Source organism: Ambystoma mexicanum, chromosome 2q (assembly GCF_040938575.1).
Source record: "Ambystoma mexicanum isolate Mex_15411 chromosome 2q, UKY_AmexF1_1, whole genome shotgun sequence".
Classification (NCBI taxonomy): Eukaryota; Metazoa; Chordata; class Amphibia; order Caudata; family Ambystomatidae; genus Ambystoma; species Ambystoma mexicanum.
Window position 1 is genome coordinate 717,748,860 of NC_090924.1, and position 14,419 is coordinate 717,763,278.

Consider the following 14,419-nt stretch of genomic DNA (forward strand, 5'->3'; position numbering starts at 1 on the left):
AGGTACTATGGGGGGGGGAGGGGAATTTTTGCTTACCAGATTCCAGAAAGTGATTCCAGAGCATTGGAGTGCACGTAGGTGTCCAGGGAACACTCTTACCTTCTGACTGAAGCTGTTGCTTGTGTCCCTTCATCGGATCCCATTTAGGTTCTCCATTGTTCGTTATTAACTTGCTGCTTCTTAAATACTAGAGACGTTAAGAAATCCACAGGAACCCTTTGTATTCTGCTGCTTGTCAAGACTTTGAGCCCTCTACGGACTGTCTTTAAATAGGGTTGTGTTTTTGGAAATAAAAGATTTGCTGTGCGAAGAAACCCTCTCTAGAACCTTGAACCCGACTTGTGTTACTCTAACTAGCTATTTCCTTCTTTCAAGTTACTTTCTTGTATGTGCTTTCAGAGTAAATGGCTTACCGTAAATCTAAGAACCGCATGTGAGTGTAATTACCGGTAATACAATAGCATTGTCTTTTCCCTTTCTAACGTTGCAAAAGCGAACAAACACAAAAGTGAAAGTGTCCATTTAAGTATATTCTAACATATTCCGAAGTGTACTAGTGTAAACCTATGAGGTATTTAAAGTGATTCTGAAGTAAATATAATACATTTATAATTTATATAAAATTATATATTTAAGTGCTACTTCGATGTACATGTCTAAGTGGGTTCAGTGTACTTACCTACAGCTCACATCTTCATCTCAAGATAAGCCTGACTGCTCTGCCACTCTACCAAGGTCCCGAGTTAGTACAGACGGATACTATGAGTTGGGGAATCTACAAACCACTGGGATAGCTTACTAACGTCTTACTATCAGTATCACTTTAGGAAAACTCCCCCAACAACCTCTTCTCATCTCTCTCCTACCTCTTTCAGGCCCACTCCTCTCCTTCTGTACTCTGTCTCCTGAAACACCTGATGTTTCCAGACAAGTCTGGTCTATGAAAGCCTCTTCCAGACACGTGACCCCCTGCTCCTCCAGAACCCTTGAGGACAACATTGGTTCTCTGGCTCCAGCCTTGCAGATTTGTGGATTTACTTCTTTGCCACTGGATCTTTGCCCTCTATACTCAAGCACTCCCTTGTGCAACCCCTACTAAAAAAAAAAGCCTTCTGCCAACCCCTCCATTGCGGCAAACTATCGACCGATCTCTATCACGCCTTTCCTGGGCATACTCCTGGAGAAGTTGGTCATCTCCTAGCTAACCGTCCACGCTGAATCTGTTGGTTATCTTCAGGACCATCAGTCTGACTTCAGAGCAGCCAGAGGCATGGAACACCTGTGAAGATCTGCTCTCTAATCTCGACTCTAGCTCTCCCTCTGTCCTCATTCTCCTCAACCTTTCCTCTGCATTTGACACAGTCTACTAGTTTCTGCGATACCCTGGGCATCACAGATCTGACTGGCATGGATGACCCCCTTCTGGACCAACCTTCCGTTGTTCAGCTTCGGTCTTTTCTCTCCACCACCTCTCTGTCCACAGGTGGTATGCCCCAGGGCTCTATCCTCTCCACCTGGCTCGTCAATGTCTTTCTGGCCCCTTTGGCCCTCCTGATCTCCAACTTTCAGTGTAGTGGGAATGACACGCAGCTCTCTTTCAGGCTACCCTCTTGCCACCTGATGCTCCTCGCTCATCCCTGACTGGCTATCCGCTATTCAGGAATGGTGAACCTCTAACGATCTCTGCCTTAATGCCAGTAAGATGAAGATCCTTCTCATTGGGACCCCTGCTCCCACTTTTCCTCTGCCACACTGGCAGCTCTCCTTGGGCCCTCACCCTCTTGTGAGGCAAAAAAACCTTGGAGTCATCTTCGACTCCAGAGTCTTCCTCTCCATACATCACAGACCTTGCCCATTTCCAGTTGTACTTCCTCTGAGGTATTCTCCCTTTTCTCACAGAAGCTCACTCTCTCAAGAGCCCTCAGAGGGGGTGGGTGGGGGGGGGGGGGCTAGATCTCTCGCCTTTGCAAGTGCCTCCCTCTGGAATGGCTTCCGTGCCTCTCTCTGCATTGAGCTGGACCTCCTCAAGTTCCGGAAGCACCTCAAGACCTTCCTTTTTTTCCTCTTCTTTCTCGCTCCCTCTCCCCTGTTAACCTTCTCTTGGTCCTGCTCTGTCTGCAGACTGGCTGGTCAGTGTCCTCTGAGTCCTACAGGACACCAGCCCCCCCCCTGCACTTGCGGCCTGGCTCACCTTGCACTCCAGCATGGCTAACCTTGCACTACCAGACTGGGATTGCCGCCTGTGGTCCCAACCGTCCTTACACTTAACTCGGGGCCCTGCTGCTCAGGGTGCACCTCGCTTGTACCCTCTTCCCTGCACTTCTTGTTGCGCACTTGCATGATCTAAATGAATCTAGGCCTAGTAAGATCATTTGTCTTGTTGTCCCTTCGTTCCCTCCTTCCTTGCCTGGTTGCGCCTTGAAACACCTGCGTAAAGGTGCATAATAAATGACAAATCAATATTAATGTAGGTTTCTACTTTATTTACTTTTGAGAAAGTTCAACACGTCACCTCTATCTCAAAATCACCTGACGCAAGTAGCTAGCCCAAACGTACTTACCGACAAATTTTTGGCATTTGCAGCTTTCATCTAACCAGTCCGGAGTGACGATATGCTTCACTATGGAAATCGCAGTAAGGAACTTTACCGTTCGGGTGACTTTGTTTGCAACCAAATGTGTGCATTTGTGGGCAGAGTCTGCAACCTCCCCGCCGAGAAAATACAGTTTCTGAAAAACAAAATGTTTGCAGTTAACACAAAGAATGAAATCCTTTGCATATAAAGCCTACATTGAAACCCACTGCATTTGTCCAATGTGAAACCCTGCTATATGGCTACGGAGGATTGCAGCAAGAATGCATGTTAATGTTACCGCTTGGTTGTTATCAATGTAACACAATACAGTTAAATGATTAGGTATGACTTCTAAGCAAGAATCTAGTGCATTCACAAATCAAACTATAGTATGCACGGACAGAGCAGAACCTCTGACTTTTCAGACTTCGTTATCAAGCATCCTCATTCAAAGCCTCACTTAGGGTGCAACTCTGATTTGATTGCAGAGACCGTAAAGGTACCACCTGTTTACCTGGTCAAGTAACTTTGCCAAGTTAGCTGTGCAAAACTGTGGTAGGCTGAATCCATGGCAAGTTGGCCAGAAATGTGCCAGTCTGCACTTCTATTAAGGTACATAGATCTTGGGTGTCATTCTTGCAATGGAAACTAAGGTGTTCTACAGCTAAACTAGACCTCCTTTGATTGAAAGGAAGCAGATGTGGACTAGATTGGTGTTTCAGCCCTGGCTACCTAGGCCAGCAAAGACCAGATATGCTGATTGTTTTTAGTAGGATGTGCAGAATCAAGGTTGAATCCACATCCTGTGTGTTTGCTTGGTAAGAGGCTCTGCAAAGTTTGAATACAACAACCCCTAATGAATGGGTTTCCACCAAGTGTCTGGAAGTATGCACGATTGTGACTGCAGGACACAATTACACTCCACTTCCAATATTCCTATAGTATAGGTGAATCGGCACATAGACCTTTCTCAATCACTAGGACGAGAAATCACCAGGGAACCATCCTTAACCCAAAAGCTACCCTGAGAATGCTCTGCTGCAGCAACTTACTCAAGAACACACAATGAAGGGGAATTGCTCTTAGGATCTTAAGATTCAATCTTTCCCATCCACCAGAGGGAAGAGTGAATGATGCTCCATTCCCTGAACCTGGTTAGACCAGGTTGTTTAAAATGCTCAGAACCACACGAACTTACAGCTGCAGCTTTGCCATTTGCCCTGTAAAGCCTAAAAGGCAGCAGCACCGAACGATTTATGTCCAGTAACATGGAGAACCAGAAGTCTACAGTAACAAAAGAATATCTAAAATCATAAACCATGACTCGTGGGACTTCAAGGAACCCTAGAATTAGCTGATCTGCATTTCTGTGCCACCTTAAAACTGGCTAGTGGACCTGCACTGTCCACTCGAGACAGCTGCATCTTATCACAGCATCTTTCATCTTTGTATACAACCCGGTTTTCTTTCAAATCCTATTTCCTATGAGGCAACCTTCAGTTTCTGCACCATTACGGAAAAAAGTCACTTTTTGCAACATATTTGTTATCGACTTGGAATGCAGGTAGGTTTGGGGGAGAGTAAGGGCCATTTAGCCTAGCCTAGATTTGTTGTGGGCACAGGTAAGTTCCTAACTTAATGCACAGTTTTTCTCCCATTTACTTGTTCTCTTTTGTTGCACTGTATTACAAGCCACCTGCAGTGTAGTGTTTGGAGGACACTGTGTCCCAGTTTATTTTTACCTTGTAACATGTTTGTTACTTCTGGGATGTGCCTAAACCAGGGGCTGGTGGCAGTGAATTGTGTTTATTATACACTTTTTTCCAAAACATAACTGTACACCATTCTCTTCACCAAGACAATGCATTTTACAGTTCCATGTAATCAAAGTAGCTGGTCCTCGTGGTACAAGATCTGTCTTTTTTATCATCTTGCTTCATAGCCGTCGTCATGCCTTCTGAGGCCAGAAACCTTCAAATAAGGTCAGTGCTTTGTATGACTCAAACTGTCTGGCTCTGTCGTCCCAATCAACGCTCCAGCCAAGGTATGGCTGCTGCTGGGCAGATACTTAGAAGCTGGCTGTCCATGATTGAATAGTCGCCGCCTGTTTGAATGATCTTTCCCATTGGTGGACTGGGGGTAGCCCCGAGCCCAGATTTAGGATAAGAGGAGGGCGATCTAGAGCCAATCTGGAGGCTACCCACTGCAACCAAGAGTCAGACTGTAAGGGCACCAAATGAAGGACTGCTGCTGAGGAACAAGTACTGCCTTAGCCATCCACTGGGGAACCTCTGGACCAGTCCTGTGTCCTGCCGTCTGACTTCAGAAGTGTCCCTGGAGCATCCCAGAGGCTAACCATCCACTGAAGGGTCGACTCTTGGCAGATCACCATTGTCGAACAGGAACCTGGCCACCTGCAGCAGCTGCTCTCCACCAAGAAGGGCCTGCATGCAGTCCTATTTCTATCACAAGCAAGATCAGAGCCGGTCTGACCCTGGTCACCTCACCTCACCATGTGCTGGTAGTCCCACAAGTTGGAGTCGCAGTGGTTTCCTTTCACTGTCATCTGTCCAGCTGCTGAATCCTTGGAACCGTGCCTTCTTCAAGCAATCGGAAAAACCAATATCTAGTCCCAATCCAGACACCGAAAACTATCTCTGCACCCCACAACCTCCTGCACCTGGACCAAGTATGAGTAATTAACATCAGTAACCCCCACTTACCTGGTGGTGTTTTTTTTTCAGAATCAAGAGTTTGGGGCATGTGCCCGTTTACTACTGTTGGTGCAACTCCTATTCCCCAAAGGGGTACAATAGGTGTATAGCGATAACCCTACAACTACCTTTACCGGACTGCCTGGGGGAACTCTGCCTATGAATCAGGAGCTACCCCATCACTATTGGGTAATCCATTTCAGGTCCCAATTTACTAGTCATGTAAAATGTGCTTCCTGAAAGAGGAATACTTTTCATACAGGAGCCATATTCTGAGATAAAAAGAATGTGGTGCCCTGAAATCGAAGACTCCACTTTTGCATGTCCCTTCCGCATGCCTCCAAAACAGCACCTGTGATCACCAGTACTTCAGTGTCATCACTGCAAGAGGATTCTTCTTGCATACCACAACTTTTGAATTTGAAAAAAGGAGTAAAATGCAACACTTGTGATGTGTTGACAGCTTCCCCGAACGCAAGTCTTTTATAAAGTATATAATTTCCTGGAAGGCTGTGCTACTTTCGAATTCGCCAAACGTGTCACTGAGCATCTAAAGGCTCAGTGAAGTGTAAATCGGAGTGGCAGACTTGCTATGTAATGCTTGCAGTAAGTCTAGCGCATCCGCTGGCCCCATAATGATAATGCAGAACATTTTTAACAGCTGGAAAGCACGGCAGCCCGTGAGGGGCCAAGTGTGTTTTGAATATTTAAAACGTATCTGTTGGCTTTGGACAAGTCTTACTTTGGGCAACCTTTGGACTGCCTTATCCCAAATCAAGGTACTTACCTGTGAATTGACCTCACTAGAACATTGATATTTTGAATATCTAGATAGGGAAGTACATCAGGTTTGTCAGGAAATGCCTTACAATTGTAAGGTATAAGGTTTTATTTTTCCAACCCTTTTTCCTTCTCCACTTTATCTAAAACAGTGTTGCTGTGTGAATTGTAAAGTGGTATGTAATCCCCTTTTAGGATTACGTACTGTGTAGATGTGCAAATGTTTACCTACCAAGTGTGCTGTCCCCAACTTTATATTGCATGTGTGTTCTTAGTAAATTGTATATTATAGATCTGTGCGGAAGTAATACTTCACAGTTTCCTTGTAATTAACTAACTGTACACCAAAAACCCAGATCTCCCAAATCTAAGTTTTACGCCTTAGCGTACAATGGCCAGAGTTTTTGGTTAGACCAATATATGACAAGCCCTTGCAGAGCCACTGAGTTTGACTCTTCAAAACCCACACTATTGTTTGTTATGAAAATGCCTCCTAACACTACAATAGTTGAAAAACAATATACCTTGTGGCCCTGGTAACCTTTGACTTTCAAAATCCTCTTCTGACACTTGCGGCTGCTTCCACACCACCAACAGCAGATCGCCATTTTCTTTTCGTTCTTGACTTTGATGATAGAAGCTTATTCACTGTAGAATAAGTTTAACTTCTATCCTGAAACTGTCCCACTTAGTTCTTGAATGACCCGATCCCGATGCTGCCCAGCCAGGTTTAGGTCAATGTAAAGAATTGAGCTATCCATTTTGGAAAGTAACTCGCATGAAATTCCTCATTTCATCTTTTCTGCACAGCAAAGAACGATATATTTTGAGTACTGTATGAAGGCTCCCTTCTTGTAGGTTATATAGTGTTTACTGCACCTTTAACCACCGTTCGGTCTTTCTTGGTAGCTACACCGCAGTCAACACTAGGAGAGTAAGGTTTCTTGACAGAGAAGCAGAGAAATTTGCACAACCATCCCACTGATTCTACAATGGAATACTACCATGCACTGCGACCTCTGTCTGTGGCAGGAGTCTTGCTGTCCCTCATTTCTTGCTACCTGTAAGAAAAATCTACTCTAGACTAAATTGTCCACCTTATTTGACCAACTCAACCTCGGTTCTCCCCATCCATTTTCTCAATCTATCCTCTAGCTCTCTAATCCATGCTGGCTACCCCGATCCAATTCTTTCTTTGGTTTTAGCTCTGGCCATTACTTTGCACTCAATTTCTCATCTTAAATCACCAACAGAGAAGATTCACTGCTTTGTCCCAACCCACTAAATCCACTACAGGCACTATCTTTACCTGTAAGCTCCTTCCCTCTCACCAACATAATTGGCAACTCTGCTTCAAGCTGCACAAAAATCCTGAGCTCCTACACTTTGGCCCCCGAGACCAATGATCTAGCACCCATTGCCTGCCCTTTCCTGTTTCCCTCAAGCTGAACACAAGGATTATCTCAGCATGCTTCAAGTAACAGTTGTCTCCTCCGTTTCACACCGGACACATGCCAAGGTTCATAACTTGGGGAGTTTGCTTTGATAGAGCCTTGAACGCCAGCAGTTTATCACCTCCACAGCATACTAGCTTTACATAGTAAAAGCATGATAAATCAATGTTCAAACTCTTCTTTACCTCTGTTATAACCCTGATCTCCACTGCAGTCATCTGCAGGATTAGCTACTGCTCAATTTTTGCTGGGGGTTCCCGGTACTCGTCCCACCTTAATAGAATGCTCATCTTTGTCGGGGCACACTCCTCAACCTCCCACAACACCATATTACAGGCTGGCTCTTTCGCTATTACCAGACCTTAGGATATGACTCTGGACTTTAAATCTATTCAAGAGATGCCCGCTCTACCTAGCTAACTCTGTATGCTTTTATACCCTATTCGTTTCCAATGGTAGCAAGCCCTCTTCAACCTCTGTTAAACATGCATTCTGCCTACCACTTCCCTTTCTTTTCCCTCCTGGCTCCGTAGCAATGGGATTCCAGTCCCCTAATTTAAAACCTATTCTGTGTTTTAAGATCACCCCGTAAAAAGCACCTACCCTGTAAAGGAACTGGTTAGGATTACCGGCGCTTCACACCACCCCCGTGACAATGTTCCCGGTCGCCAACTGTACATAATTGTATACCAAGAATGTTACTTACTTGTAAAGTGTAGAGCATCAGAATTACAGATATACATATTTTAGAATACTCCCAACCAACAGGCTGAGCGTTCCCCAAAACCTTTTCTCTTTCTTTAGCTCATACCGCCTGCACAAACAGGCTTCTGCACCATTAAGAGCTCATGCACAGCCGGGTGACCGACAATTCCAGTGTGGCCAGCCTGCATTATAAAGCCTACAGTGTAGCTTTCAGATTTTTGACAAACTTACCACTCTATACTTCTGAAAGCAAGCCTGCTACCCTGTTCTTCGGCTGTCCATGGTATCATGGTTAAAGAATACATGCTCATCCCTGTTCGGGGTCTGATTTTTGTACATAGTATTTTTGCCCACGATAAGTCCATGAATCATCGTCATTTCATTCATTGTCCATTTAACAGGAATAAACATCAACAGGCAACCTTTGATTGTCTATGGTATCATAGGTAAGCAAAGTTGACCATGCATTTTTTTTATTGATCTGAAAGACAAGGATGTCAATTTCGATCAGAAATTACTTCCAATAACACTTTTACAGATGGCGGAAGCATTCTCACAAAGGGTGCCTCTACAATAGCATACAGATGAGACCAAGTAGTGAGCCAGTTAATGAGAGTGTAAAAAGTTAGGACATATACCAGGGACAAAACAAACAAAACGTATATAAGAAAACAGGTCACTTACAAAGTTAAGATTAACCTAAGGGGGCAAGTGCTTCAAAATGAAGAGGAGTACTGATTCAATATACAAAATGACATTATGCGTCAGTAGAGGCAATGGTGGGGTTAGGTAGGGAGGATGGGGGAAGAGGGCAACAGGAGCTCCCTCTTTAGGAAGTAAGTGACAGTGGGTCTGGCTTTGATTGTTGTGAGCAGTGGGTTACAGTGAAGCGGGCAAGTAAGGAGAAACTGCAGAAGTGAAAAGAGGCACAGAGACGGTACGGGACGGTGAGGTTGAGTGCAGAGGAGGATCGGAGGGAACAAGATGTTGAGTAAATTGAGTCAGCAGTACGGAGGAGCAAGATCATTGATTACTTTGTATACTAGAAGGAACTTGAAAACAAAGCTGTTGTGCATGGAGAGCCAATAAGTGTGTTGCTGGTAGGTAGAAGTGAGGGAGTATTTGGGTAGGTTGTGGAGTGCAGGTAGCAAAGTTGTGGACTTTGTCTAGAGGGAGGAATGAGTAGAGAGGAAGGCTAAGGAGCAGGCTTGAGCAGTAGTCCAGTTTGCTGAGCAAAAGAGTGCTTAGTAAGAAAAGGACACATTTTCCCAATGTTGAAGAGGTTAATAAGAGCAGCAGTGGCAGTGATAATTGTTGCAGTCGTAGGTCACTATCAAAGAGAACCCCAATATTGCAAGCCTTGGGTGAGAGAGCAAGGTCAGGCGGGAAGGAGAGGGGAGGGATGGAATTGGAAGCTGATAGAATAACATCCCATGTTTGAAGAGTTCAGCGTGAGGTAGCGGAGAGCCATCCAATTACTAATTGCAGTGAGACTGTTCATAAAGCGGAGAGCCACCCAATGACTAACTGCAGTGAGACTGTAATCAGTTCTGAGATGGAGGGAAAGGAGAATATTAGTGTGTCATCAGCAAAAAGGTGATAATGAAAGCCAAACAAAGAAATAAGTCTTCCTACGGCAGAGGTATAAAGAGTGAAGAGAAGATGGCCAAGGACTGATTTTGGGGGACACCGACAGGGGTGGTGTCAGAGGCTTCTAAGTTCAAAGAGACTTTAAAGGATCTACATTCCAGCTGAGAGGCCATCCAGACAAGAGCAGATGTGCTAAACCCAAGGTCCGAGAGAGTTAGTAGAGAGAGGAGTGGTTGACTGTCAAATGCAGCAGAAAGATCCAAAAGGATGAGTACAGAAGAGAGTTTGGAGTGGTGAGCATTAGAAAGAAAGCTGGAGACATGCTTCAGTGCAATCCCTGTAGATATGCATGATCGTCACTCTGTCTAATTTGTGTCCATGTTATGTCCAGAAATCATAGTTCAGTCTATGCTCCAAGTGTAGGGGTGCTAATGTTTGGAAGGAAAGTTTGGTTACAAATAAAATTCTAGTAACTGTTTTTAGCACCGCCCATTAAAAGGAACCCCAACTCTGAAACACCCACCCTTCCATAATTCAAAGTTAATTTAATGTCAATCCTAACGTTGTCCCAGAACCTCCATCTCCTACAACGCTAGGTATTCTAAATCATGTTATTAGCGCCATCCATGTGAAATGTGAGCAAGTGGCTAGGATATTATGCAACACAGGGCAGAATGGGGATTTCTACCACTAGGATAGAAAACTGAATGTTCTGTTCCCCAGGGTTCAGACTGTTAGGCAAGACTGTATGAAGTAACCTTGTGGGAGACTACACCAGACTTGACCTCTTGGCAATAGTTAACTTAACTACTGGTATAGGTCTGTACTACACAAGTTGGTAGAGTGACTGAGCATCCAGACTTCTCATGAGGGGTACATGTGAGCTGTAGAGATCTAACAGAGTTTCACAAATACAAGTATCAATTAACACTTATACTCAAGATTTTCTAGTAAAATAATTATTTTACTAAGCCAGTTTTAAATAAGCCTTCTTTAGAAAGGGGCAATTGGCAACAATACAAATACACTTCAAAACACTTCCTCAGATTTTTTAAGTTAAGCAAGTAGATACCCTTTTGGGATGTCACACGCACACTTTCCGAGGTCACTTCACTAGCTAGGACACTGTGGACATTGATCTATCACTTTGAACACTTAGGGTAATACTGAGGGTGTGGAAAATGAAAAAAAGGTTAGGGAAGAAATAAAAGTTAACAGGTTCTCAGAATATGTGGATACTTTGCAATCTTCCCAATGCAGTGAAGATTACCACCTTCAAAGCAATACAAGTAACTTATGCACCACCTATGGGGGACAGTTAAACACAGAGTCAATGGGTCAGAAGAGTCCGCAGGGAGCCAGGACAGCCAAAGTCAATTGAACGCAAAGCTGCAGCTACTGAAAGTCTCAAGTGCAACAAACAAGCTACACACCAAAAGTGTAAGTGCCCCTTTATTCAAGACAGTACCTTAGGTTGTAAGAAGAGATCCAGCTGGCTTCTGTTCAGTTTGCAGTCCTGCAGTTCCTGGGCCTCAGTCCTGGAGACAAGAGTGAGGACATCTGGAGGACTCCTGCACTGCAGTTTGAAGGTCGGCGGCGGCAGCCAAGGACTCTATCCAAATCAGCAGCACTTGCAGTTTTAGCTACCGGTCAATAGCACCACCGCGCTTCTTGGACACCTTGCTTCTGGGGTCCAGCACTCTGTTGAGGTGGTTCAGGCTTGGGTCGTCCTCCTTCGAGAGGGTCCTTAGGATCTTCCTGGAGCTCGGGTCCGGCTTAAAGACAATGCACTCGTATCTGGTGTTACTGACCCCTGGCACTTGGTTCCAGCAGCAGCAAGGAAGTACAGGCAGCAGGCAGAGGAGTTCCAGTAAAGTTAGTCTTGGGGTCAGTCGGTCCCACCAACCCAAAGGAAGAAGTCGTCCGTTCTGGGCCTCTATAGTTGATATGAAATTTGGAGCTTCAGCACTGCAGCAGGGCTTCACCGGACAAACCAACGGTCTAGAAGGGTGCAGAAAGATTCTCTTCCAGTTTCTTTCTTCGGATTCTTCATCCAGTGGTCGACTCTGCCTTCTGTTCAAAGAGATCTCGACCTTTACGTAGGTTTCTCCCATTCAGGCACAGCCAGCCACCAGGTAACCAAGGAGACTAAGGACAGGGAGTTTCGTGCACCTCCCTTGCTTCCTGCCCTGCCAGACACACTGGAGCCGGAGGCGGGCTGGGCTTCAGCAGTGAAGCACACCAAAGGCAAAACAAACAAAGGGGCTAAATCTCATAAAACCCAAGAAAGACCTCACAAGCAAGAAATGGCGAAAAAAGAAGACTGGCACATTTTGACAAAATGGGCACCCATGGGTGCAATACTGCAGCCGAGGATTCAGCCTGCGTCAAAAATGCACAATGGTACGAAAATTAAACCACTGCCACCACCCCATTAATTTTAGTGAGGTACATGATTAAGTAGGGAAAAGGGACTCCTAAGTAACCCCCCCCCCCAACCCCCCCAGTACTTCCACATAAAATGGGGTGTACTGGACCTACATAGGAAAACAGGTAAGTAAAGTCAATTTCACTTTACTACTCTTGGGAACAGTAGTTTATCCAAGAGAAGGTATTAAGGTATTTAGAAATCATAAGGACTTCTCTGCGACACTGCACTGAAGTTGCTGTGTGTCACAATACAAAAGGTGAGGCCTATGGAGTTTGTCAGACTCGAAAACAAACACAGAGTCCAGATTAGATCAAAAATACATGAGTGAGAAAAAAGTCTCACTCACTCCAGGATAAAAATAAAAAGTCCTAAAGTCCAGCAAAAGAGCTGGGGGTCTCTAAGGTTAAAGGGAATTAGCACAGAAATGAGAATTCTCCCTAACACAGACCATTTTCATAATCACAATCCTTTACAAAATTACAGTGGATTATACTTCCATTCCAACATAGAAAAATTACTAAAATAGATCACAGGCTTCAAATGCTTACTTCCATGATCTTTCCATTACACAATTTAAGCCATCTGGATAGTGTTATGGTCCTTTGAAGACATGGACCTGCACTAAACAGCCATGTGTTAATCAACAGGAAAACCTGCTCTGTTTTGCATGCTGCCTGCTGGTATTGCCGACAGCGAAATGTTTTACTGTGGATGACTTTCTGCCGCACAATTCTCTGAACTGTGTTCATCGGGGGTAATTATTACTAACCATGGTTTTAATTTTAAACCATAAATTGTTAATCCACAGGTAAAATGAACAAGTGCTAAACATGTGGGAACATCTAAATATGTAGGTCGATCCATGGTTATTCAGGGTAATCCAAACTGTTCGGAATCAAAGACAACCATGCATGTCCAACCAATGGACACCATTAGCCTGTGGTTATCTATGGTAAACCATGGTGGTTCATGGACTTTAAAACAACACTTGCAGGTAACAAACTGAACCCAGTATTGGATCTTTTAATGATTCACATGCCTCAAAATACAGAACGTCACGCAGTAATGAACAATAACTCTGAAAAACAAAGTAGATCCAACAAGGCAAAAGCTAATATTGCCTCTGTTCCCGGGATGGGTGGTAGCTTTTCGAAATAGTTTGCCGAGCACTGCCTGGAAGAGCAGTGCAAATTGTATGCTGATTAATACAAGTAGTAATGCCAGCTGAAGGTATGAATGCTCCTTCACATTGTCGCCTTGTAAATCTCTTGGAGGGGTGTGTTGGGGAAACAATGAGCATGATGCTGCCTTGACTCCGGTCAGTTGCACTGTAACCCTTCCCAGCAATGGACTGAGTGTTTCATAAAGTTTTATGTAGTCCACAGTCCAATGGGTAATGGCCTGTTTTTATATCGTTTTCTTTGTTTCGCTCAAAGTAGGAAACCAATAATTGTTCCCAATGAGAGTTTGTCTAGCAAATAGCTCTTCAGAGCACGCTCTGCAACGAAAGTATTCAGATCCCTGTCTAGGCTTTTAAAAGATACTGGCAAAAGGTCTCTGGTTCATGTGGAATCTTGAAATAAGTGTGGATTCGTCCTCAACACAAACTTGTCCAGGAGCAGCTTCATGAAGTGTTCCTGCGATGATGGAGCCTGCAACAAAGACACCCTTCTTGCTGGCGTAACATCTAAAATGAATGTACATTTTCACAGTAGGTACTTGAGAACTGAAGAGTGCATGGGCTCAATAGTTGCTCATCAGCTAAATTCAGTTCCCATTCCTAAACTGGCAGCAGCCCAAATGGGAACTTGAAAGCAGACCATCTCAGAAACTCCCTTCCTCCAGGAACTGCAAATTACTACTTGTATCCCGGTGTACTCTTCTGCATCTGTGATGGCAGACAGATGCACCTTTGTAGAAGAATGTGCGCAGGGATAACAGAATTAAGTTCAGGTCTGATCGTGTACACCAGTAGCAGTGCCTCATCCACTTCTTAGCGTAGGTGTCCATGGTAGACACTACCTTTGCTTCTGCAAGAATGTGCAATCCCAAAAATAAAAGACTAAATTCTAGAACCTTCGAAGCCACACTGAGCGATGCCAAATCGTGTTCAAGCCCACTGCTCTGTTGCCTTAACAGCATATCTTGATGAGGCAGCGAGCAAGTGGG

The 14,419-nt window shown here is 44.5% G+C and overlaps 1 protein-coding gene across 1 annotated transcript in view; it reads right to left on the bottom strand.

Annotated features, from left to right (window-relative positions):
• PAXIP1 (PAX interacting protein 1) overlaps positions 1-14,419 on the bottom strand; it is a 584,896-nt gene that overhangs the window by 90,333 nt on the left and 480,144 nt on the right. Inside the window, exon 16 of the mRNA XM_069647937.1 lies at positions 2,562-2,730. Coding sequence (XP_069504038.1) covers positions 2,562-2,730 — 169 coding nt within the window. The remainder of the gene's footprint in view (positions 1-2,561; positions 2,731-14,419) is intronic.